At 44.6% G+C, this 26,156-nt stretch overlaps 1 protein-coding gene and 1 pseudogene across 2 annotated transcripts in view; one reads left to right on the plus strand and one right to left on the minus strand.

The window, feature by feature from the left end:
- The window catches only part of LOC311116321 (transmembrane 6 superfamily member 2-like), a 28,210-nt pseudogene extending 25,838 nt beyond the window's left edge, over positions 1 to 2,372 (plus strand). The window contains exons 3-8 of the transcript in view: positions 645 to 748; positions 920 to 1,002; positions 1,173 to 1,353; positions 1,635 to 1,715; positions 1,888 to 2,007; positions 2,166 to 2,372. The product of the transcript in view is annotated as a transmembrane 6 superfamily member 2-like (transcript). The remainder of the gene's footprint in view (positions 1 to 644; positions 749 to 919; positions 1,003 to 1,172; positions 1,354 to 1,634; positions 1,716 to 1,887; positions 2,008 to 2,165) is intronic.
- A 5,026-nt stretch (positions 2,373 to 7,398) lies between these two features.
- The window catches only part of LOC311116322 (neurocan core protein-like), a gene marked incomplete at both ends in the record, with an annotated part of 29,331 nt that continues 10,573 nt past the window's right edge, over positions 7,399 to 26,156 (minus strand). The window contains 7 exons of the mRNA XM_084191416.1: positions 7,399 to 7,523; positions 7,716 to 7,898; positions 9,485 to 9,629; positions 9,871 to 10,060; positions 10,323 to 10,374; positions 11,663 to 11,776; positions 19,501 to 19,617. Coding sequence (XP_084047542.1) covers positions 7,399 to 7,523; positions 7,716 to 7,898; positions 9,485 to 9,629; positions 9,871 to 10,060; positions 10,323 to 10,374; positions 11,663 to 11,776; positions 19,501 to 19,617 — 926 coding nt within the window. The remainder of the gene's footprint in view (positions 7,524 to 7,715; positions 7,899 to 9,484; positions 9,630 to 9,870; positions 10,061 to 10,322; positions 10,375 to 11,662; positions 11,777 to 19,500; positions 19,618 to 26,156) is intronic.

The following is a 26,156-nucleotide window of genomic DNA, read 5'->3' on the forward strand; positions in this document are numbered from 1 at the left end:
CTGACTCTGTGAGTAATCTGTCTGTGTTGTTGCATAACTGTAGATTGATTAGCCTGATCCCAGGTCTGTTTATGCTATCCTGCCAACTCTCGTATGGTCATTGTCATGCTGTTGGGTGTAAACACAGCAGGGGTTCAAACTGTAGAACCCAGTTCCTACATTTGAATATAAAAATGGATTTTATCAAACAAAACTATGCTAATTTTATCTCTGGTACCCTTAGGGTGACAAATCAGAGCAAGATTACTGAACGTAAGTACATTATTTACCTTCAGAGGTGAATGTATCAAACCAGTTGCCGTGATACGTTTTTTGTTGTTGTGCACTCTCCTCAAACAATAGCATGGTATGTTTTCACTGTAATAGCTATGTTTTCACTGTAAATTGGGCAGTGCAGTTAGATTAACAAGAATTTAAGCTTTCTGCCCATATAAGACATGTCGATGTCCTGGAAAGTTTTCGGTTACTTACAACAGTCATGCTAATCACATTAGCGCACATTAGCTCAACCGTCCAAAATACGGGACACCGACCCTGTAGAGGTTAATATGTGGTTGGGGAAACCCTTAAAAATGAACACATACTGTATTTATGAGCAATACAATATAGGTTATTAAATAGTATATGATGTAATGACCCATCAGGGGGAGCCCTACCTGAGTGCAGCCTATGCTGTGATGATGTCTTATTGGGAGGGTGTCCTTCACTTCCTCCTCTTCCTCACCATGATCCATCGCATGTTCAGGGGGTAAGTGCTGATGCCCTTTCTCTATATCATGTGTCTTTCGTAAAGACTGTTCCTACGGTAGAGTGCCATAGTGCACATTTCATTGTGTAAACATTCCTATCACAATAGTGGCAATGCTATTTTCGTCAGTGAGACAGTCAATAGAGGGTTATCTATTTCCTGTCCATACAGGAAGTCCTATCGCAGCATGGGGCTGTTGTGGGCGGGGTCATCCATTGCCCTGCAGATCGTCTTCATCCCAGGAGTGGTCATCGGTGAGTGGCCTTGTTCTAAAAAGTATTCGAAACACTCCTTTCCTTGGAATATTTCCAAGGAATAATCGCAGAGCCAACATTCTTTGATAGGTGAATGCAGTGGTCCACTGCTTCTATTCCACTACTAACATTCCAGTATTGTAATGGTATGGCTTTTTGTGTTTTTATAGGTAAATATAGTTCAAAAATATGTCCCGCCTTCTGGAGGAATACTCCCTTCTTGTTGTTGCCTGTATGGGGAGCCACCCTGCTTTCAGTAGGCCCAGAGAGCTGCCAATCATTCCTGCAGACAAGGTTGCAACAGAGCAAAAGAGAAGTCTCCTTTATCATCCTGTTGATCTGATCCTGTTTGTGCCACTCAAATAAAGTTCAGGAGATGTTTACTGTACATGGAAGCAATTGAAATCTAAAGTTAGACATTGAACACATTGTAAACGTGTATTAATTCCTCCAATCTCTCTCTCTCTCTCTCTCTCTCTCTCTCTCTCTCTCTCTCTCTCTCTCTCTCTCTCTCTCTCTCTCTCTCTCTCTCTCTCTCTCTCTCTCTCTCTCTCTCTCTCTCTCTCCCCCTTTCTTCCTCCCTCCCTCTCTTTCCCTCCCTCCCTCCCTCACTCCCTCCCTCTATCACCTAGGTGGTCCTAGACTGTCCTCTGGATACGTGCTTCACCTACATCAACCAGTATGAGGACCCTGTGGCCTTCCCTAAAGTCATGCTGAGTCCTAGAAAAAGAATAAGTAGAACAGACATACGGTTGTTCTAAATCCCACTGTCTGTTGCGGCAGACCATCCTTACTGTCCCATATTGCATGTCAGTGTAATCACCATTGTGTATAGCATACCCGTGGATGTAAAATGACATTTGTCCTGTTATGTGATTGCTCTAGATGCTGGTGTATTTGTTCTATGCGTTGCCTCTGCTGGCTGTGTTCATTTACGGGCTGAGGACACCTGGCTGTACCTGGATGCTGGACTGGACAATCTTCTTTGCGGGGGCCATAGCCCAGGTAACAGTCATATTCAGTGCAATGACCTACTACTACTGCACTCTTATGCATCTCTCTTTGTCTAACATGGAGGGATGTATAGAATAGAAGCGATGGTGTATTGGAAAAGCTATATACAACCTCCTCTAAAACACCCCTACTCTTTTCCTCTTCCCCAGACCCAGTGGTGCCATATCGGAGGATCACTCCACTCCCGTACCTCCTTCACATACCGGGTCCCCACGGACAAATGGTTGACTGCTATGATTCTAAACAGGCTGTATGTAGGTGCACCTATCGTCTTAGCCATCCAATGCCACATCAGCCCTACATTCTGCATGCCGACTGTACCCAAGGGAGAGACCAACCTGGAGAAGGACAACTAAGCCCAAGAGACTACAATTCTCATCAAGCATGGACTCTGTGAGCCACTGGACCAGAATGCTACTGACAGACCAAGAACTACTGTACGCACAATCCTAAGGCCATGGAACTCAAATGTTTGGGGCTGCGAACCACCTGAAGCTTCTGGAAATGGGACCCACCAGCTCCACAAAACCCATGTTATATGAGTCTAGAACACCTGAAGCAAATTACACCTGAAGCTCCTTTTGTTGGTTGGAGCCTTTTGGGTAAAGTTCACCCATGTCTACAGCCGTGCAATACAGTTTAAACAGCCAAAACTGAATCCTGCTACTTGCCATCTATTCTGCAGCAGCACTCCCTATATGGACTATTGGAGCCAGATAAATCCTTTGTGGACATGAGCCGAGGTTTACCTATCAGGCTTGTGAGTCAGTGAGAGACGGGTCTGAGGCGGTATAGTTGGGACTAAAAGGCCTATAAACCTGACACTGATACTGGCCTTCATTGCCTCAGTCATGGATTATTAGAGCCGACTGTCACTGAACTGTGAAACTGTGGACCATGTTGAGGACTAGGGGATTTAGAAGCTGGGCGACTGTGTAGTACTGCTGCTGATAAGACAGATAACAGGGCCTGTTTCACAAGATGTGGTTGTGATTTGAGAGACCCCTTTAGGAGACCATGGCATGAGGAGACAAATGGTTAGTCAGTATTTATGAATCAAATGTTAGTTAGGTAGGTTATTTTTTAGAGCGGTTGGGTTAGAATTACTACAATAAATGGTTGTTATGTGAATATACACTGCTCAAAAAAATGAAGGGAACACTAAAATAACACATCCTAGATCTGAATGAATGAAATAATCTTATTAAATACTTTTTTCTTTACATAGTTGAATGTGCTGACAACAAAATCACACAGAAATGATCAATGCCAAACCGGTCATGCTGGAGGATGTTGCAGGCAGCAGAACATTCTCCATGGCGTCTCCAGACTCTGTCACGTCTGTCACATGTGCTCAGTGTGAACCTGCTTTCATCTGTGAAGAGCACAGGGCGCCAGTGGCGAATTTGCCAATCTTGGTGTTCTCTGGCAAATGCCAAACGTCCTGCACGGTGTTGGGCTGTAAGCACAACCCCCACCTGTGGACGTCGGGCCCTCATACCACCCTCATGGAGTCTGTTTCTGACCGTTTGAGCAGACACATGCACATTTGTGGCTTGCTGGAGGTCATTTTGCAGGGCTCTGGCAGTGCTCCTCCTGCTCCTCCTTGCACAAAGGCGGAGGTAGCGGTCCTGCTGCTGGGTTGTTGCCCTCCTACGGCCTCCTCCACATCTCCTGATGTACTGGCCTGTCTCCTGGTAGCGCCTCCATGCTCTGGACACTACGCTGACAGACACAGCAAACCTTCTTGCCACAGCTCGCATTGATGTGCCATCCTGGATGAGCTGCACTACCTGAGCCATTTGTGTGGGTTGTAGACTCCGTCTCATGCTACCACTAGAGTGAAAGCACCGCCAGCATTCAACAGTGACCAAAACATCAGCCAGGAAGCATAGGAACTGAAAAGTGGTCTGTGGTCACCACCTGCAAAACCAGTCCTTTATTGGGGGTGTCTTGCTAATTGCCTATAATTTCCACCTGTTGTCTATTCCATTTGCACAACAGCATGTGACATGTATTGTCAATCAGTGTTGCTTCCTAAGTGGACAGTTTGATTTCACAGAAGTGTGATTAACTTGGAGTTACATTGTGTTGTTTAAGTGTTCCCTTTATTTTTTTGAGCAGTGTATAAAAAAAATATGTTTCTTTGAGGATTTGCACTCTGGTCCTGTGTGGGAGTGTCCCCTGATATGACTGTCCAAATAATATAATATAATATAATAATATAATATGCCATTTAGCATAGCTCTATTCTTGTGAAATACTCTGTTAACTTTCCCATGCCAATCTGTCTGCCTATTGAGGTAACAGGGAAGAGATTTGTCAGATACTGAAAGTATTGTGGATAGATGCTCAGTCCTTCACTGTAACATTGTTTTTTGTCATAACAATTTTACCATAACTACTGATTCTGGGGCAGATATGTTTTTCAACCACCTAATGGTTTAGCTTTGGACTGGGGGAAATCCTAGGTCTGTGCTTAGGGGCAACTTCTGGCTGGAGTGTTTTCTCTAAGCAGAATCTATTACAGTTCCCAACTCTCATTGAGCAGTATGTCACTGACTATACACAGGATCCAATGTCATAATCAACCAGATGATGATGATATTGACATCTGAGCTTTCGTTTCTGATTGATGATGTCATTGGATCCTGTGTATAGTCAATGTACAGGTGGCCTAGTAAACTTTGCCCTGCCTGGCAGGTCGCCTCTGCTGTCATCAGCTGATAAGAAGTGAACCCCCAGCTAGACAGTATTGTCAAACAAAATCAAACTGTTGACAAGACAGTTTATCTCAGAGTTCTGTTTTGAACCAAGTTTGATGTCTGGAAAGTAAAAGCACAACATGCTTTCTCTTCCCACAAGTGCTGTCACTTCCCACATGTTGAACTGAACGCCAAACACTGTTGCCTGATTTCAGCAAAGTCAATCAACTTTAAGAGCACAATTCTAACCAGAGTTTATATAAATATGATCTTATTTTCTCTCTCCAAAACCTCTCTGTTCCACAGTTTCTATCCCAGTGAATCAGGCTGTGACAGAGAGGGGGGTCAGATCTCAGAGCCAACTGAGTCAAGGCGACAACCCAAAGTGAGATTAAACTAGGTCTAACTGGTGTTGGTATTGGACCCAGTCCTTTAGATTTTCTTTCCTTTATTGGGTTGATTATTTTAGATCAGGGGTATTCAACCGAGGTACTGCAGGAAATGTTTTATATAAAAAATATATATATATACGTTATTTTATTATTTAAATGTTTTTATGAATATTGTTAGCAACAACAGAATAAACCAATTTGAATGACATGCCTACAGGAGAAAAGAGGAGACTATTTTCTTTCTACTGATGTCAACTTTCTTTCTCAACTCCTAATATTGAGCAAATTACACTCATTGGAGCCAATTACACTCACTGAAGTATCTGACATAAGGCTTTGAAAAAGCACTGCAAATAGGCTACCAGTGCAGCAAGTGCCGCTGGCTGCTGGTAAGCTTTCTTGAAATTGACACATTTCTTCCAACACATGGCTAACCTTTGTTTAACCAGCTAAACAGCTGCTCTGAGTGAAAATGTGTTTGGAGTTACCTTTCTAGCTAATATACTATGTTGGAGTTTACACTTCCTCTTCACATTATATTGTGAGGAGGTCAAGATAATGAAACTATCTACCAAATCTATTCATTTTAAAATGTTGATTACTTCTCCTTGCCTTTATCATTCACCTGTTAACGTATGATGGGGGTCCTTGGATCACCGGTTTACCTGGGAGGGGGTCACTGGGCAAGAAAAGGTTGAAGACCCCTATTTTAGATATATTCTCATCTATTGGGTCCATTCTTTTAGATGTACTTTCCCTCCACAATCTATTCAATAGAGTCAAAAGAGAGTAGAAAACTGCTTCTGTGATCCCAGGAAACTATTGGCCAGAATGGCCTCTTTCTCTTTCTAGAGATTGAAGTAAATAGAGGACATAGAAATACAAAGGCTTTCAGTTGGGTTCATTCCTTTGCTTTAGGAGGCATGGGTAAGATACAAACCACTCTCAATCTTCATTGTTTGAGGTACTGTATAGAAGTGATGTGGTAGAGAAACAAAGAAATAAAACTAAGAAACTCTGAAATAATAGCATTGGAGCCCAGCTTCATCACAAAACTGACCAGATACATTGTCGTCGTTCATTTGTTTTTGCAGCTTTATTAAGAATGGAACACAACAGCAGGACAGGAAGTCATAACAACACCAAAAAAGGGATGACGACCAATCAAATATCAGAAGGACCAGATTCATCATGAGTCATGGCATCCTACCCATCACATATTGGAGCCGTGCAAAGATTGGGACTATTGACCACGAGCAGTTATCTTCGTAAAGTTTTGTCCCAGTCCGCAGTATTTCGATCTATCCTATTTTATTCCATCTAGATCAATGGGTCTGTTTTAGTTGTTAGTTGAGAGTACATGACTGAACAAGGGTCAGGTATCAATTAGATATCAGTCAATCACAAACAATCAAACACCACAGTATTTACAGTACAGAGAGAGGCAATCAAAGGGTTAGCTTCGTTACTTTTGATTGTAAGAATGGTATATAAAAGAAAAAAGTATTACATTGCCTTGTTGGATTATGAAAAAAATCAACATACTGTATATTAACTAGCGAAGAGTCCATAATAAATAGAAACATTACATGAAGAGATAGCGAATATAAAAAAATGCCATGTAAGTTGAATAATAAAACAGACCTGCTATTCAGGAGTCCTAAGGAAACGTAACAAGTACAGTATACATACAAAAGCTCTGGGTTATTTGAGACTGAAAGCGAACTAGCTCACTTGCATTAATTACATTTGTGCTTTATAAACAGAATACTAAAATGAGTATGTTCTGAGATGTAGAACAAGCTTCAAACTTTGCAGAACACACACTCGAATAGCATAGACACTCTCACACATACACACGCACAGATGCACACAAACACACACGTCACTGTCTTTATGTTTAGACAGTGAGAATAGGTTATCCATAGACATGCCAAGGATTTGCTGTTTCTAATATATTAGCGACCGTGTTAGCGAGAGAAAAAGTATTACTGTTGTAACGGACCTGGGGTAAACAAAATCAACAACAAAGGGACAAATCCTAAATTGAGATATGTATACGTAAACAATGAACTTTTTTGCACTGATGTCAATAGATAATTTGCATGAAAGTTTTGCACACATACAGTATCTCAAGTGAAATTTCAACCCAAAGAGACAGACTGAAATAGGTCAGGAAAAAATAAATATAAACTATTGTCGATTGTGAGGCCTGATTGGTCCCCTCAGCCACAGGATAGGTCAGGGGTCAGGCGCAGGGCATTATGGGAGGTGTAGTATTTGGTTCAGTAGTGGCTGTGTGTGTCCTCTTCCCTCTCCCTGTGTGCCTCTCCTCTATGTCTCCTGTGGTTCCTGCGCTCCCGGCGCTGGCCGTGGTGGTGGTTGCGGCGGTACCGGTGGGATCGCTGAGCTAAGGTAGGGGAACACAAAATTGGTGCAGTGACAACATTTACCATTCTGTTTCTTATAGAGCCCATATTAGAGTGAATAAACAGATGTTAAATGGCTTACCTGGGTGAATAAATGTTTGTTATCCAAAAAAGGTTGCATAACATAACAAATGTGGATTTTTTTATAACAAAATCTGGTGTTTGTCACTCACACTTTGTGCAGATGATCTTGGGCCGGTCCCAGGTGCCGTCGGCCCGGCAACGCGAGGTGGGGATGTGGCGCTGGTAGAAACCTTCGGCACACTGGTAACGCACAACCGCATGTATGTCATAGTGGGACCGCCGACGGCCAATCAGATGGGTGTTCTCCATGGCGGGTGGGGTTCCACACAGCACTGTCAGACGGGCCGACAATAACAATAAAGTCAGTCTCGAGCAACAAAGTCTCTGTCTCTCTCTCTCTCTCTCTCTCTCTCTCTCTCTATTTCTATTAAAGGAGCTAGGCTTCAGGCTATCCCATAAATCCTTGCTCTAGGTCTCATTCCACAGTGTCAAAATTACATCAGGGTAACAAAGAGATGCATTTTGGGATTTCAGGAGCAGATCTGAAGGCAAAACAGTCACTGGCAATTTAATGCCAGCTTTATACAAGATGGCAAATGGTGGCTTTGTAGCCCAAGTAATTATTCGTAGGGTGAGATAAAATGCGAACAGAGAGAGAAGGAGGTTTCTGTTAAGATCAACTGGGAGTAAAAAAAAAGAAAATGCGATTCAGACTTCTGTGTGTTATGTCAGCAAGTTTGGAGCTTTATACACAAGCTTCTTTTCACACATTTAGGCCTAGATTAAATCAGTTAAACCGTTAACTGGTGATAGCAGACATCTGCATATCGGATGTTTTGGCGGTGTCGGAGGTGGAACTGCGTTGGAGCCGTCAAATCAGTGAGCAGCTGCCCTTGTGGTCATTGTCACGAAGCCACACCCGCCCCACTCCAGTTAGAAGTTCAGAACAAGAGAGTGTAGGCTACAAATAAATAATTATGCTCAAATTGAAAAATCATTCAATGAAATAATGAGGAATTTCTATCATCCTAATTGAGGTGTAGATTACATCTCACATTCCAGTGTTCTAACTTGTAAAGAAGGCTGCATGGGATTGACTCCGTGCAGCCAATGGCAATGTCCACTTTAGGTATAATGTCAGGAGCCGCTTGTGGATTTTACAGCTCTAACACAGTTCCACCTCCAACACCGCCAAAAACAACCGCTATATTGATGTTGGCTAAAGCGGATATGATTGAATCAAGCCCTTAACGGAAAAAGACAGCATTGTGCACCACCACCGCTTGTCACACTGCTGCCTATTGAGGTTTGACAGCCTGCATATTAATTGGGTTGTTTCTAGGGGAATTTCAGTGCTTTAGAAATAGCACTCTCTTCTGTCTGTCGATAAGGCAAAAAAACTGATGTATGACAATGTGTCTGGTGCTAGTCAATAATAACCTGTTGAACTAAATAATAAATTGACACGTTTTACCAAAAGGCCATATTTCTTCTGGCATTTTCAGTTGATAAAACTGTCATTGTGCTCCTTATACTCAGGGCTGATGTCATGTCAGTGCGTTTCATTGCCACTGACATTCTATTGACAAAACAGAACAGTCACCAGAGGATACAAGGCTTTGTAGAGTAAATTGAAGGTTTTGGAACATAATATGAAACAGTATTTCCAAAATCGTTATTTGCCATGATGACTCAACTAAAGCCTTTTGAATGTTCTTGTGCTCTTTCAAATGAACATAACATCATGTTTCTAGCCACAGCCCAGTCTAATGCCGCTATCCAGTAGGAACCCACCGTTTTGAAAACACTTTTTGAGGACGTTATTGCCATGTAAATGCATCATTGTTGTTTTCCCTGTGCCTTTCTTGTAGACATGGAGCTAGTTGTACAGGTGCTATGTTAGGTACTGTGATCCTACCTGTGCCTTTTTTGCAGATGTAGGGCAGGTTATAGTTGCAGGGCACATCGTTCCACTTGCCGTCCTCATGGGCGATGGTCACCACACAATCCTCTCCGCCCGCAAAGAAGTTATCAGGCTGGCTCTCTCTCCAGTTCTCATATACCTACACAATACAACACAATTATGTTACATTGTAATCATATTCTATTATACTGTAGTCATGCTAAATTGGCCTTAAACCTGTTACTAATAATAATCACCCAGTTATACGTACATCTGTAGATATACTTTACACACATTATTCCAACTGTGAGGATCAAGTACAGGTATAAATCACATACTGTATATTCACCAACTGAGCATAATTTGACATTTTATTGACAGAGAGGAATATCGAATCTAACCAGGTCATTGACATCAGTCCATTGGAAGTCCTCCTCCACGGTGCGATCATTCAGGCCAATCCAGGCGTTATCATGGCCCAGACCGTTGATGAACTCCTGCTCTGTGACTGAGATGATACTACTCAGGTGGGCGCTGTGCTCTCTGCAGTCCTTCTCTGCTTCCTCCCAGGTGTGTCTGTGAGAGAAGTACCTGAAGTGGAGAAACAGGTAGATGTCATATCAATAGAATAACATACAAGGAGATATTATACAAGGAGATATTGTGTTATTGTTATTATTATTTTGTACTTTTATATTTTACTGCACTGATGACAGGTAGCACGCAAGTAAGCATTTCATTGCACTGTTTACACCCCGTTGTATCCTGTGTATATGACAAATAAACGTTGATTTGATTTTGAGATTCATGTTTAGAGGCAAGGTTTGTAGAAAGGTCTTCTTTTCTCACGTACCTGTAGCAGTGGCCATGGAACTTTCTCCATCCATGGTCACAACCCTCAACATCTAAGAGTAGAGGGAGAAAGGAGAGAGGGGGAGGCATGGAGGGAGGAGAGAGGGGGAGGCATGGAGGGAGGAGAGAGGGGGAGGCATGGAGGGAGGAGAGAGGGACAGGCGAGAGAGGTAAGAGTATGGAAGATGGGAGGGGGCAAAGAAAGACAGATAAAGGAGGCAATGAAGAGAGAAGGGGATTGAGTGAAAAAGGTAGGGGAGGGAAAGAGATAAAGGAGAGTAGGAAGATAGATGAATAGAGGGACGGTGACAGAGAAAAGAAGAGAGAGAGGTGGATCAAAAAGAGAGAAGATTATTCTTATACCCTTTCCACCTTTCATCCAGTATTGTGCCTCTCAGGACCTGCAAGGACACACATCAATGGTGTTAAAACCCTGTGAGACTGAATGAAACACTAAACCTGCAATCATGGATCCCGCATTTCCATTCTCAGCACACGTTGTTCCTTTCTCTGCATGGTGAGGACTCATTATTGTGCATTATGGGGACTCATTAATAACTCTAAGGGTTATGGATTCATTAATCCTCATTGCTATTAGTGTTTCTGCTCACACGGGGGAGGACAAATGAGGAGTGGTAGGCGGCTGTCTGACTCTGAAACCAGCGAGGTGCGTGTGTGTGTGTGTATGCACTTGTTTGTGTGTATGTTTTGGTGTACATATATCAGCCAGCTCTCTGCAGCACAGTGACAGGTACATATACACTGCCTGATAGCTGGTGAGTGATACTGCAGGGATACAGCTGTAAGCGGATACTGCACATAACACTGATCAAGATGACCTGGACCACAGCCGGCTGCTACACTGCTGATAGCAGACAGGCAACATCATCCTGAACCCTGTAGATACTGTATCTAGGTATTTACTGTCGACACGTTTATAGAGCTACACATATAGAAGTAGCAAAAACAAAACATCACAAATTGAGATATTATTTTCCATAAGGGACTAGCTTCATGGGGAAATGTGAGACTTGAGTGAAAGCTCAATTAAAGCATTCTCCTGTATAATTTGGAGAAGTGTAAATACCACTCCTCTGTGTATTTTAGATAAACGTTTTCTCTCTCTCTCTCTCTCTCTCTCTCTCTCTCTCTCTCTCTCTCTCTCTCTCTCTCTCTCTCTCTCTCTCTCTCTCTCTCTCTCTCTCTCTCTCTCTCTTTCTTCTCTCTCTCTCTCTCTCTCTCCATCTCTCTCTCTCTGTTTAGGCTGTGTGTATTGACTACGTAGTGTGTGTGTTTCCATGCTCTCGCCGTGTGTTGACCAGTGTGTATGCACTCTCTTACCCTTCTCACAGGTGTCTCCTGCGTAGCTGGGCAGACAGAGGCAGACAAATGAGTCGATCTTGTCGATGCAGGTGCCTCCATTTAGACATGGATTGGACTGGCAGTCATCCACGTCTGTCCGAAAAAACACACACAACACAGGTTGGAGAGCCCTAGAGTAACCATCCACTTTAGACTAGTTCACTCAAGTTCACTGGCTATGCGCACAGACCTTGCACAAATACTTATTCCGGAAAGAATTCCAGCTAAGTGTGGTCTAAAGTTAGGATTTGGGATAGAGTAAAGAGCTAATATGTCCACAGCTCTGACATTCTCCCAAAGGTCATTCATTGGTGTGACACACAGGAAAGATTTTTCCTACGTTTTCTATGTCCATCAACTGAAGCAGTGGGCTGTGGTTGCTGTGGGTACAACACTAACTAAATTCATATCACCAGGAAACTGTATCCAAAACCAATTTGAAGACCATTCCTGAATTTGTCTTTAGCCTAGCGGTTAAGAGCGTTGGGCCAGTAAGGTCAAAAGGTCGCTGGAATAAATCCCAGAGATAAGGCATCCCCCCGCACCTCTCTGATTCAGAGGGGTTGGGTTAAATGTGGAAGACGCATTTCGGTTGAATGCATTCAGTTGTGCAACTGAATGCATTTCACCCTTCACTTTCTAACACTTGCACTTATTTTCTTACTAGCACTGACTGCTGATAGCTGCTTTATTGAGGAAAAGTTTGAATTACTATGACTGTGATACTGTATGTGGTCGTCTTACCTAGCTACCTTAAGATGAATGCACTGACTGTAAGTGGCTCTGGATAAGAGCATCTGCAAAATTACTAAAATGTAAAGGTAAATGTTTTGTAAGGGAGGAGGATAATTTAATTCTCACCATGGCAACTCAAGATTACTGTGGATGTTTGTGTTTTCCTCTTCTTTGTCCCTCTCCTTCATGAATCAGGGCGCTCTGAGAGTACTTCAGAGCCAATTAACTTATTTCATTATTCCTGTGCGAAGCTCAAGGTAGCGAAAGCTCTCTCTCTCTCTCTCTCTCTCTCTCTCTCTCTCTCTCTCTCTCTCTCTCTCTCTCTCTCTCTCTCTCTCTCTCTCTCTCTCTCTCTCTCTCTCTCTCTCTCTCTCTCTCTCTCATTCAATTCAAAGGGCTTTATTGGCATGTTTACACTGCCAAAGCAAGTGAAATAGATAATAAACAAAAGTGAAATAAATAATCAAAAATGAACAGTAAACATTACACTCACAAAAGTTTCAAAGGAACAGAGACATTTCAAATGTCATATTATGGCTATGTACAGTGTTATAACGATGTGTACAAAGTACCTTGATGACAGCTTTGCCAAGAGTGTGCAAAGCTGTCATCAAGGCAAAGGGTGGCTATTTGAAGAATCTCAAATATAAAATATATTTTGGTTTGTTTAACACTTTTTTGGTTACTACATGATTCCATATGTGTTATTTCATAGGTTTGATGTCTTCACTATTATTAGAAAATAGTTAAAATAAAGAAAAACCCTTGAATGAGTAGGTGTTCTAAAACGTTTGACCGGTGGTGTATGTGAAAGTAATGAAGATATTTTAAATAGTATTTGAACCCAGGTCTGCTCTCTCTCACTCTCTCTTGTCCCTGTTTCGCTCCAAGAGGGCTTCCTATGACCCCTCAAATCTCTTCACATCGCACACAAACACAACAACAGAGATATTTTGTTCACATTCACAAGAACAACTTCTGTATTCTCCTGAGGGCTGAGCTTTCTTGAAGAAAAAAAAAGACATTTAATTGTATTTATTACATTTATTTGACAAGGACAATTCTGCTTCTTTATGTTACTGCACCAGATGTCGATGGTGTGGTCCTGTGTGGCTCAGCTGGTAAAGCATGGCATTTGCAACGCCAGGGTTGTGGGTTCAATTCCCACAGGGGACCAGTACGAACAAATATGAAAATGTATGCACTCACTACTATAAGTTGCTTTGGATAAGAGCGTCTGCTAAATGACGAAAATGTAAAAAGGGAGGTTGTCTGACAATACGACGATTTCAGAAAATGAGAATACTGACCCACAATTTTTAAAACTTTTCCCTGTAAATCTATAGTATTATGCTGGAAGCAGAGTTGCCAGCTAAATACAGTAATTTTGCTTTACAGCAGGCATGCTGGTTTAATAGTGCATTACTGTAAAGAAAGCACATCTTTACAGTAATTTAACAAATTATGTTTTTTACACATACAGTACTTCTAATAATGTATTGTTAAACCAACATTGAATTGGAATTTACAGTATAATTTACCAGTTACACCTAAAATCACCCAGAGTCCATTGCAATGTACGGCAATTTACTGTAAATAATTAATATGGTACATTGCTGTTAGTTTTATTGTATAATACTGTAAAACCAACAAAAATTAACAGTAAAAGAAAAATATGCTATAGAAAGGAAAAATTACTTTGCGCCAGTAATAAGGGTCAATTTGGGCTAGATGTGACACTCTGGCTCCACGGACCTTTATTCTTGAGCCAGGGTTGTTCATGTTCATTTGTTTTGGGTGTATTTCTATGTGGGGGTGTCTAGGTTGTTGTATTTCTATGTTGGGTGATTGTGCGTGTTGTTATTCATTGACTCCCAATCGGAGGTAACGAGTGTCAGCTGTCGGCTCGTTATCTCTGATTGGGAGCCATATTTAAGATGTAGGTTTTCTGGTGTTAGTTGTGGGTTATTGTTTCCATGTTCTATGTTCAGTCTGTGTACTGAGGACGTCACGGATCGTGTTTTGTTTTGTCGTGTGTTTCTTTATTATTAAATAAGTCATGTTCACTCGCTACGCTGCGCATTGGTCTCATCCTTACGACCGCCGTGACAGAATAACCCACCACAAGAGGACCAAGCGGCGTAACAAGCAGGGTGTCCAGGAGCCGACGCCCTTTCCAACTCTAGCGGATATCCACTTCGACTGGGTCAAGCCGCGTGAGGAGGAGAGAGGTTGGACTTGGGAGCAGAGGATGGAGAGTCTGGAGAGTCTGGCGAGGAAGATAGATGCCTGGTCCACGGGGAGGAGAGACCCCCAGAAAATTTTTGGGGGGGGGCTCACGACGTCGGGGCAGAAGGTGTACGGCCCGGAGGAGTGCAAGAGGTTGGCAGATATGGCCGCCAGTACAAGGGGGCTACTGGGTAAAGCAGGGAAGGAAAGTGTTGAGGCACGGCATGAGGTACTGGGGTGTGTAACCAGTTCGGTCCGGCCCGTTCCTAGTCCCGAGGTGCAGCCAGTAGTGTGTGTTCCCCGTACGGTACGGCCTGTTCCGGCCCCTCGCACTAAGTGTACGGTGCGCGTCGCCAGCCCGGTTCAGCCTGTCCCTGCACCACGTAGGATGCCTACGGTGAGCGTCGCCAGCCCAGCCCGGCCTGTTCCTGTGCCACGTAGGAAGCCTACGGTGCGCGTCAGACAGCCAGAGTCTGCCGTCTGCCCAACGGGGCCTGAACTGCCCGTCTGCCCAACGCCGTCTGAACTGTCCGTATGCCAAGCGCCGCAGGAGCTGCCCGTCTGCCATGAGCCTGCTAAGCCGCCCGTCTGCCATGAGCCTGCTAAGCCGCCCGTCTGCCATGAGCCTACAGAGCCGTCCGCCAGACCGGAGCCGCTAGAGCTCTCCGCCAGACAGGAGCAGCCAGAGCCTTCCGCCAGACAGGATCAGCCAGAGCCTTCCGCCAGACAGGATCAGCCAGAGCCTTCCGCCAGACAGGATCAGCCAGAGCCTTCCGCCAGACAGGATCAGCCAGAGCCTTCCGCCAGACAGGATCAGCCAGAGCCTTCCGCCAGACAGGATCAGCCAGAGCCTTCCGCCAGACAGGATCAGCCAGAGCCTTCCGCCAGACAGGATCAGCCAGAGCCTTCCGCCAGACAGGATCAGCCAGATCCTTCTGCCAGACAGGATCCGCCAGAGCCAGCCAGCCAGGATCCGCCATTCAGTCCGGTGCTGCCCCTCAGTCAGGTACTGTCCCTTAGTCCGGTGCTGCCCCTTAGTCCGGTGCCGCCCCTTAATCCAGTGGGGTTTAGTTGGGGGGTGGTCATGAGGAAGGGTAGACTAAAGCGGAGAGTGACTAAGGTGGAGTGGGGACCACGACCTGGGCCAGAGCCGCCACCAGGGACAGACGCCCACCCAGACCCTCCCCTAGACTGTATGCTGGTGCGCCCGGAGGTCGCACCTTTAGGGGGGGGTAATGTGACACTCTGGCTCCACGGACCTTTATTCTTGAGCCAGGGTTGTTCATGTTCATTTGTTTTGGGTGTATTTCTATGTGGGGGTGTCTAGGTTGTTGTATTTCTATGTTGGGTGATTGTGCGTGTTGTTATTCATTGACTCCCAATCGGAGGTAACGAGTGTCAGCTGTCGGCTCGTTATCTCTGATTGGGAGCCATATTTAAGATGTAGGTTTTCTGGTGTTAGTTGTGGGTTATTGTTTCCATGTTCTATGTTCAGTCTGTGTACTGAGGACGTCACGGATCGTGTTTTGTTTTGTCGTGTGTTTCTTTATTATTAAATAAGTCATGTTCACTCGCTACGCTGCGCATTGGTCTCATCCTTACGACCGCCGTGACACTAGAAACAAGCTGTTTTCCCTTTAGTAATGTTGCAAACATATCAAATCTGCTCTCAGTTTATTCAATATAGCACCCAGAAGCTTCAGTAAAGCATTGCAAATCATTGCAAAAAGAAAAAAGTGGGGTGATTTAATTCTTTTAAAAAAAGAAAAAAATAGTCTTAGCTCCATCCGTCTCACCCGAAAGAATGAGATTGGCTCCTGAAACGTACAATTTGAATCTACAGTAGGCATAAGCTATTATTGTAAAGAAATACAGTATGTTAGAATAATTTTTACAGGAAGCTTCCAATTACAGTTAATAACAGTATATTTCAGCATTTTACCCATAATTCAGTGCAATCTACAGCATTCATTCTGTAAAACACAGTTATGGGATTTTACTGTGTATTCTACAGTGTTTTACTGTTGAATGCTGTTCACAAGCATTTCGCTACACCCGCAATAACATCTGGTAAACACGTGTATGTGACCAATACAATTTGATTTGATTTGAAATTGCCGAAAGGTCTTAAAGTGCAAGTCTGACTCATAATACCGTCTTCTTTTCTCAATTATGAATAACTCCAAACGCACTTTCTACTACTGTATAATGGCTCAACCTAGAACATTAATTTCAATCCTTTAATTCAAGGTTGAAAGGCACCAAACTGTGCTGTCAATGTCACTTCAAACTAAACTATACGCTATGTTCTGAGAGTTGATAAGGGCTTGAAAACTAAGACTAAAAAAGCCCTCGGAAGAATGTTGCAGAAAGGTTGTCAGACAAATCAAATCCAGACTGTCTAGACCTTCTGATGGGACCTTTGTACCATCAACCCCCAGTTCTGTATGTCTGGACAAACATAGCACATGGGCTTTGAATTCCACTGACAGGTTCTAGGCTACATCAAATAGAAATGAAATGTAAAGAAGTGACATCAGTCAAAGTCACTACACTCTTAGAAAAAAGGGTTCCCAAAGGGTTCTTCAGCTGTCCCCATAGGATAACCCTTTTGGTTCCTAGTAAAACCCTTTTTTGGTTGCAGGTAGAACCCTCTGTGGAATGGGTTCTACATGGAATCAAATCAGTTATACTTGGAACCAAAAGGGTTCTACCTAGAGCCAAAAAGGGTTATTCAAAGGGTTCTCCTATGGGGACAGCTGAAGAACCCTTTTAGGTTCTTGATAGCATCTTTTTTTCTAAGAGTGTAGTATCACCTGAAATCTGTTTTGCAGTGCTCAGTTACTTCCATGACTGTTCTAGGGGTGCATCTCAATAGTCTAAAGTGGCTTCTGCTCTTCGTCACTTCTCCTTCATCAGAACTTCAATTCCATAGGCATCACTGTCTTTGGAGTCAGTGTCACTGTCTTTTGTCTCTGGTGATCACTTCACCCCAGCATGACCTTGAACATCTCTTCACCCCGTAACATTTCTCTCACCTCTTTGAGTCCAAGTCAACATTTTCCAACATATCAACCCACATGCATACACACACCTTGTCTCGAAACACACAATGCTTTTGTTCCATATGAATGTTTAATCCTGTCATGCATAATGCAGAGGAGTTAGGGAGAGATCTCCTGAGAGAGATAATACCGCAAATACTGCTGCACACACACGCACACGCATGCACACACGCACGCACGCACACACACACACACAGGCCTGCCTTGGCATCATGCTCTAAGCCCATTCTCTGTCTCACAGCTCTAGAAGCCAGCAGTACCCAGTTGTATAAAATTGAGCACACCGCCATGCAATCTCCATAGACAAACATTGGCAGTAGAATGGCCTTACTGAAGAGCTCAGTGACTTTCAACGAGGCACCGTCATAGGATGCCACCTTTCCAACAAGTCAGTTCATCAAATTTCTGCCCTGCTAGAGCTGCCCGGTCAACTGTAAGTGCTGTTGTGAAGTGGAAACGTCTAGGAGCAACAACGGCTCAGCCGCAAAGTGGTAGGCCACACTAGCTCACAGAAGCACGCAGCACGTAAAAATTATCTGTCCTCGGTTGCAACACTCACTACCAAGTTCCAAACTGCCTCTGGAAGCAACGTCAGCACAATAACTGTTTTTCGGGAGCTTCATGAAATTGGTTTCTATGGCCGAGCAGCCACACACAAGCCTAAGATCAACTTGCGCAATGCCAATCGTCAGCTGGAGTGGTGTAAAGCTCGCCGCCATCAGTGGAAATGCGTTCTCTGGAGTTATGAATCACACTTCACCATCTGGCAGTCCGACGGACGAATTTGGGTTTGGCGGATGCCAGGAGAACGCTAGCTGCTCGAAAGCATAGTGCCAACTGTCGAGGAGGAATAATGGTCTGGGGCTGTTTTTCATGGTTCGGGCTAGGCCCCTTAGTTCCAGTGAAGGAAACTCCATATTAATGTCCATGATTTTGGAATGAGATGTTCGACAAGCAGGTGTCCACATACTTTTGGTCATGTAGTGTACCTCCTCACCACAGCAGACAGGTAAATACAATGAATGTCTGGCACTGTCTCGTCTCACAGGTATTTACATTTACATTTTAGTCATTTAGCAGACACTCTTATCCAGAGCAATTAGGGTTAAGTGACTTGCTCAAGGGCACATCGACAGAGCCTTGTTGGCTGGGGGATTTGAACCAGCAACCTTTCAGTTACTGGCCCAATGCTCTAACCACTAGGCAACCTGCCGCCCTGTAGGTATGTGATGGAAGATCATCCTGCAGGGTTTGTGAGTCTGGGTCAGGGCTGAGGTAGAGAGGTAGTCAACCTTATGGGAGAAAGTCACTGAGATTCATTGTCACACAGAAACTGTGGAGTGTGAAGAAATAAAGGGAAGGAAGTCTTATGACAACTGACTTTCTATCATGACTCCTATAGCCAACAAGTTACTACCTAAAGTAGTTAATATCCTGGCAGTATTCAGACAGTTGCTGTAAGCTAATGTTGGAAGTCACCACACACACTGTTAAACAAAATGAGTTGGTTTAGTTGGTGTGTCTGATCTGACCTTCCATTGTGAGTGTGTAACAAAGCCAGCCAAGTGAGAGCCAGCAGGCATGGAGAGGAGATTGACCTTGACAACCACAACAATACTTCTGACCCCTAACCTCTAACCTCTATCCCCTAACCCCCTGCCTAAAGGGTGATGGAGAACTGGACCTTAGACCTAACATTAATATATTTTAAGACCTCTCAGTTCCACACAAATTCACACACATGCATGTGTCTGTGTGCATGCATGCGTGTGTGTATTGTAAACTCACCGATCTCACAGTTCTCCCCTGTGAAGCCTTGTGGGCAGTAGCAGCTGTAGCCCTTGCCCTGAGGTAGACACTTCCCTCCATGCAGACATGGGTTGGTCACACAGGGCTCCCCCACACCTGAGAGAGAGGGGGGGGGGGGGGGGGATTAGATTATGGAGAATTAAGAGATTTTTAATTCATTCATTTTTAGATGCATGAAAGACCTCACTCCTCAGAAAGGACTCGTGGACACACCTAAATGGATGGAGATTCACTTACACAACTACAGAGGACGGAAGTCTACTGACATCATCAGACTTCACTCACATGGACTTACTGTCACGGTTTAAACACAGCTCCTTGACTCTAAAGGGGGACAACGCATTTGGTGAAAACGACTTGACTCAATATGAAATAGTAGCCATCATCCGCGTCCCCTTTGAGGGAGTAAAGCACAGGAGAACTTATATCTCCTCTATATCTTCCTGAAAGAGAGGAAGGATAGTGCAGCTGAAATGACCTTGGTAGGTTTTCAATTCTAATTTCAGTGATAAGCAAGGCACCTGGTTTAGCTATCTAAGCACAAACAGACGAGGTACAGTAACTCCCTAAGCCCTATGGTTGCAAGTCAAACAGTATGCATGTAGATCTTATATTTTGCCGTGCTGTTGTCAGGTATAAGGTTTTGAGATATCCTTAGACTGGAGGGCAGAACTCATTTTTACACTAACCATCTTCAAGTGTAAATAAATGCAACTTTGCCAAGAGCACAGACGCTTCTGATCCCCCTTTCTCTCTTTCTTACTCCATATAGATCTGTTTCTCTTTCTCTAATCTGTACAGTATAGAGATGCATAGCCTTCACAGTACACACACACACATATGGACGCACACACGTGCATACACACACGTACTCACACACGCACACACACACGCACACACGCACACACATACACACACACAGACCACCTCTACCTCCACCTAAAATGACTGAGCCATGCAGTTCATGCAGCTCTCTCCCTCTCTCTCTCTGCCAGCAATGGCTCCATTGACCTCTGCTATGCTGGACAGGCAGGGAAGTGCAACGTAACCACAGCACTCTGCTGATTCTGCTGATACTGGGTTAAAACACCACTGGCACCAGGAAGGACAGTCAACCAACCACACTGCAGGAGCACAGTCACACAGTGCATTGTGGATAGAGTAGTAATGGGAGTTGAGTGGTAGAACCAAGTACAGGGTGGTGGTGAACAGTCATGATCCGTATACGCACCATTCTGGAGTAATGGTGGTAGTGTGGGCATCACCATAACTATAACTAATGCTTCTTCATAAAGATCTATTTTCTTCTGAAAGACACTATGCCTAGACCCAAACTTCAACCACCCATCACCTTTCTTCCTGTCTCTGTTGTCATGGTTACCATATGGAAAGTGATCCCGGGCTCGATCGACAGAGGGGAGAGAGGGCAAAGAAAAAACTTCAGATGTGGTACGAAGAATAGAGAACGGACCAGAGACAACATACTGAGCACTCAGGCCCCCCTATCATTCAGCCAATCATTGTTCACAGGATAATTAATAATTTCCATATCAACGGTCGCCATGACGCCTGGTTGTCCCCTAAGTGGCTCGTTAAGGAACCTTGTAGTCTTTGAAGGTGCAGACTCACCCGCTAAGAATCTTTGTTCTGTTCCCGCCCTCTGACACTTAGGAGTGTGTGGGTCTGTGTGTGTATGTGTGTGTGAGTGTGTGTGTGATCTTGCTTACATTGTGTGTGTGTGTGTGTGTGTGTGTGTGTGTGTGTGTGTGTGTGTGTGTGTGTGTGTGTGTGTGTGTGAGTGTGTGTGTGTGTGTGTGTGTGTGTGTGTGTGTGTGTGTGTGTTTGTGTGTGTGTGTGTATGTGTGTGTGTGTAATCAAAGTGGTTTGAATTTGCATGAAATTGATGTTCACTTTGATCTTGTCTCATTATGTCTGAGGCTAAATAGCTAATTTAGCTCATCACTTAAACTGCTGATATGAATTATGATACAACATAATCATGATATATTGGAACGAATGGTAGAGGTTGGAGACCTTGCAAGCGCAATCTTGTACGTTCACATGCATGTGTGTGTGTATAAGAGACAGAGTGTGTGTCTGCATGTACAGCGCTGCTTGAAAGTATGTGAACCCTACAGGGCTGGTCATTATTTTGCCATAAAATATTAAAATAAACATTAAATCCTTATCTAAACCTCAATTCGTAATAAAGACATTACAAGTAAATGACAGAAACAAAAAAATAATGATATATTTTCATTGTGTATTTAACTAAAGTGGTTTATTTAACAGAAACTCAGATTTGATGTGTGCAAAAATATGTGCACCCCTTCAGTCAATAGCTTGTGGCACCTCCATTAGCGGCGATAACTTGGACTAAACATCTCCTGTAGCCAGTAATCAGTCTCTGACATCTGTTTTGAGGGATTTTTGCCCACTCCTCCTTACAGAACTCAGCCAATTGAGTGAGGTTTGAGGGGTGTCTGGCATGAACTGCCCGCTTCAGGTCTTGCCACAGCATCTCGATTGGATTTAGGTCAGGACTTTGACTTGGCCAATCCAAAACACAAATCTTCTTTCTCCTGAGCCATTCTTTGGTAGATTTGCTTGAATGCTTTGGGTCATTGTCTTGTTGGAAGACTCTTTTTCGGCCCAACTTTAGCTCCTTGACTGATGGCCTGACATTCTGTTCAAGAATCTCGTGGTATACCTCAGAATTCTTGGTTCCCTTAATGATGTGGAGTCGTCCAGGTCCAGAGGAGGAAAATCAGCCCCATATCTTGGGATAAGGATATTTTGGTGGTAGGCAGTGTTGATTGTGACCAAAAAGGTCCATTTTGGACTCATCCGTCCAGAGAATGGACTTCCAGAAACCTTCAGGTTTGTCCAGGTGGTCTTTGGCATAGTTAAGACGGGAAGTTTGGTTCTTTTTTGACAGCAGAGGCTTCTTCCTAGCAACCCTCCCATGAATAGCATTTCGATTCAGTGTTCTTCTTATTGTTGAAGCATGCACAGATACCTGAGATGCAGCAAGGGAGCTCTGCAAATCTCTAGATGTTATATTTGGGTTGGCTTTTACATGATTTATTATTGTTCTTGTGGCTCTTGGGGATATTTTGGAAGGGTGTCCACTTCTAGGCCGAGTTGCTGTCATGTTAAATGCTCTCCATTTGTAAATGATTTGCTTCACAGTGGACTGATGGAGCTCAAAGAGATGATTTTATAGCCTTCCCCAGACTGATGTGCTCTCACTATTCTCATTCTGATGTGATAAGGTGGTGTTGAAGGAGTCAGGCGCAGGAGGATAAATCACAGAATAACAGGCTTTAATCGGCAAAATACAGGTTTACGCAGAAATGTGTCAAACACACTCCAGGGCACAAAACAGGTGCACTAGAAAATACAAGGCACACAGGAAAATACTCCCGTCTAACAAAATACACGAGCTCCACCAAGCTTCACTGACAAGGGGGCAGAGGGAACACTTATACACAGACTAATTAGGGGATTAGAACCAGGTGTGTGTGATAACGAGACAAGACAATTGTGATGATGATTGGGGCGGCAGTGGTTAGTACTCTGGTGACGACGAACGCCGAAGCCTGCCCGAACAAGGAGAGGAGGCAGCCTCGGCCGAAGTCGTGACAGTACCCGCCCCCCCCTTAATGTGCTTCTTCTTGAGCCACTCCTTTGTTGCCTTGCCTTTGGATCATTGTCATGCTGGAATACCCATCCACAATCCATTTTCAATGCCCTGGCTGAGGGAAGGAGGTTCTCACCCAAGATTTGACAGTGCATGGCCCCGTCCATCATCCCTTTGATGCGGTGAAGTTGTCCTGTCCCCTTAGCAGAAAAACACCCCCAAAGCATAATGTTTCCACCTCCATGTTTGATGGTGTTCTTGGGGTCATAGGCAGCATTCCTCCTCCTCCAAACACAGCGAGTTGAGTTGATGCCAAAGAGCTCGATTTTGGTCTCATCTGACCACAACACCTTCACCCAGTTTTCCTCTGAATCATTCAGATGTTCATTGGCAAACTTCAGACGGCCCTGTATATGGGCTTTCTTGAGCAGGGGGACCTTGCGGGCGCTGCAGGATTTCAGTCCTTCACGGCGTAGTGTGTTACCAATTGTCTTCTTGGTAACTATGGTCCCAGCTGCATTGAGATCATTGACAAGATCCTCCCGTGTAGTTCTGGGCTGATTCCTCACCGTTCTCATGATCATTGCAACTCCACGAGGTGAGATCTTGCATGGAGCCCCAGGCCGAGGGAAATTGACAGTTCTTTTGTGTTTCTTCCGTTTCTGAATAATCGCACCAACTGTTGTCACCTTCTCACCAAGCTGCTTGGCGATGGTCTTGTAGCCCATTCCAGCCTTGTGTATGTTTACAATCTTGTCCCTGACATCATTGGAGTGCTCTTTGGTCTTGGCATTGGTGGAGAGTTTGGAATCTGATTGATTGATTTCTTCTGTGGACAGGTGTCTTTTATACAGGTAACAAACTGAGATTAGGAGCACTCCCTTTAAGTGTGTGCTCCTAATCTCAGCTCGTTACCTGTACAAAAGACACCTGGGAGCCAGAAATCTTTCTGATTGAGAGGGGGTCAAATACTTATTTCCCTCATTAAAATGCAATCAATTTATATATATATTTTCTGGATTTTTTTGTTGTTATTCGGTCTCTCACTGTTCAAATAAACCTACCATTAAAATTATAGACTGATCATTTCTTTGCCAGTGGGCAAACGTACAAAATCAGCAGGGGATCAAATACTTTTTTCCCTCACTGTATGATATTGTAAAATCAAACTGGGTGCAGAATAGGGCCCACCTGTCCTGGCGAGGATTCAGCCTCCTCGCTGCCCGGATGTACTCCAGGTTACGGTGGTCCGTCCAGACGAAGAAAGGGTGATTCGCCCCTTCGAGCCAATGCCTCCACACGGTCAAAGCTCGGACAACAGCCAACAGCTCCCGATCACCAACGTCGTAGTTCTGCTCCGCCGGGCTGAGCTTCTTAGAGAAGAAGGCACAGGGGTGGAGCTTGGGTGGCGTACACGAGCGTTGAGACAGGACATCTCCTATCCCAACCTCGGACGCATCCACCTCCACTACGAATGGTAGCGATGAATCGGGGTGGGCCAGTACTGGGGCTGAGGTGAACAGACCCCGCAGTTTGCTTAAGGCCAGGTCAGCCTCAGCAGACCAGCGGAGCTGGGACAGCCCACCCTTCAGCAGGGAGGTAATGGAAGCTGCGACCTTGCCAAAGCCCCGGATAAACCTCCGATAGTAGTTGGCAAAGGCAAGGAAGCGCTGCACCTCCTTAACCGTAGTTGGAGTCAGCCAATTACGCACGGCTGAAATGCGATCTCCCTCCATCTCCGCACCTGCGGTGGAAATGCGGTATCCAAGGAAGGAGACGGACTGCTGGAAAAACATAGACTTCTCTGCCTTAGCATAAAGGTCATTTTCCAACAGTCGAGCCAGCACCTTGCGAACCAGGGACACATGCTCGGCGTGCGTAGCGGAATACACCAGGATATCATCGATGTAGACCACTATACCGCGACCAAGCATGTCCCGAAACACCTCGTTCACAAAGGACTGGAAAACTGAGGGAGCATTCATCAAACCATTGGGCATCACCAGGTATTCATAATGCCCCGTGGTTGTGCCGAATGCTGTCTTCCACTCATCTCCCTCTCGGATACGCACCAGGTTGTACGCACTCCTGCGATCTAATTTGGTGAAGAAGCGCGCTCCATGCATTGATTCAATCACCGAAGAAATGAGGGGGAGAGGATAACTAAATCTTATCGTCTCTCTGTTCAGTGGTCGATAATCAATGCACGGACGCAGACCTCAGTCCTTTTTCTTCACAAAGAAACTTGAGGAGGCAGGTGAAGTGGAGGGACATATATACCCCTGGCGCAGGGACTCAGTGACATAGGTTTCCATAGCCACCGTTTCAGCCTGTGACAGGGGGTATATATAACTCCTGGGAGGTACAGCGTCTACCCGGAGGTTTATCGCACAATCCCCCGCCCGATGAGGTGGTAATTTAGTCGCCTGCGTTTTAGAGAACGCTTGCGCCAGATCGAGATATTCAGGGGGAATGCGCACGGTGGAGGTACTGTCTGGACTTCTCACCGTGGTTGCACCAAAGGAAACATCTAGACACCCTGACACTCTCACGACCACCCCATGAGAGCCCTCTGCGGCCATGAGAAGGTGGGGTTGTGGAGTGCTAGCCAAGGGATACCTAATACCACAGGGAAAGCAGGAGATTCAATAATCGAAAAAATAACCTGCTCAAAATGGTGACTGGTATCGTGACTTCTGTAACAAAACCGGACCCTATTGGTCGACTATCGAGTGCTCTGATGGGGAGTGGAATGGATAGGGGAACCAATGTTATGCCTTGACGGCGTGCGAATGCCCTGTCCATAAAGTTCCCAGCTGCGCCTGAATCGACTAGCGCCTTACACTGGGGAACTACCATGACATCGGGAAAGTGGATAGGTAGGGTACAGTGCGCAGCAGAGGGCTCTGAACAAGTGTGGGTGTTCGATATCTGGGGTGATGCGTGAGTGCCCTGCCTGCCGCCTCCCGGCCCAAAATAATGTTGACTACGA

Source organism: Coregonus lavaretus, assembly GCF_964263955.1.
Source record: "Coregonus lavaretus genome assembly, contig: HAP1_SCAFFOLD_1067, whole genome shotgun sequence".
NCBI classification, from domain to species: Eukaryota; Metazoa; Chordata; class Actinopteri; order Salmoniformes; family Salmonidae; genus Coregonus; species Coregonus lavaretus.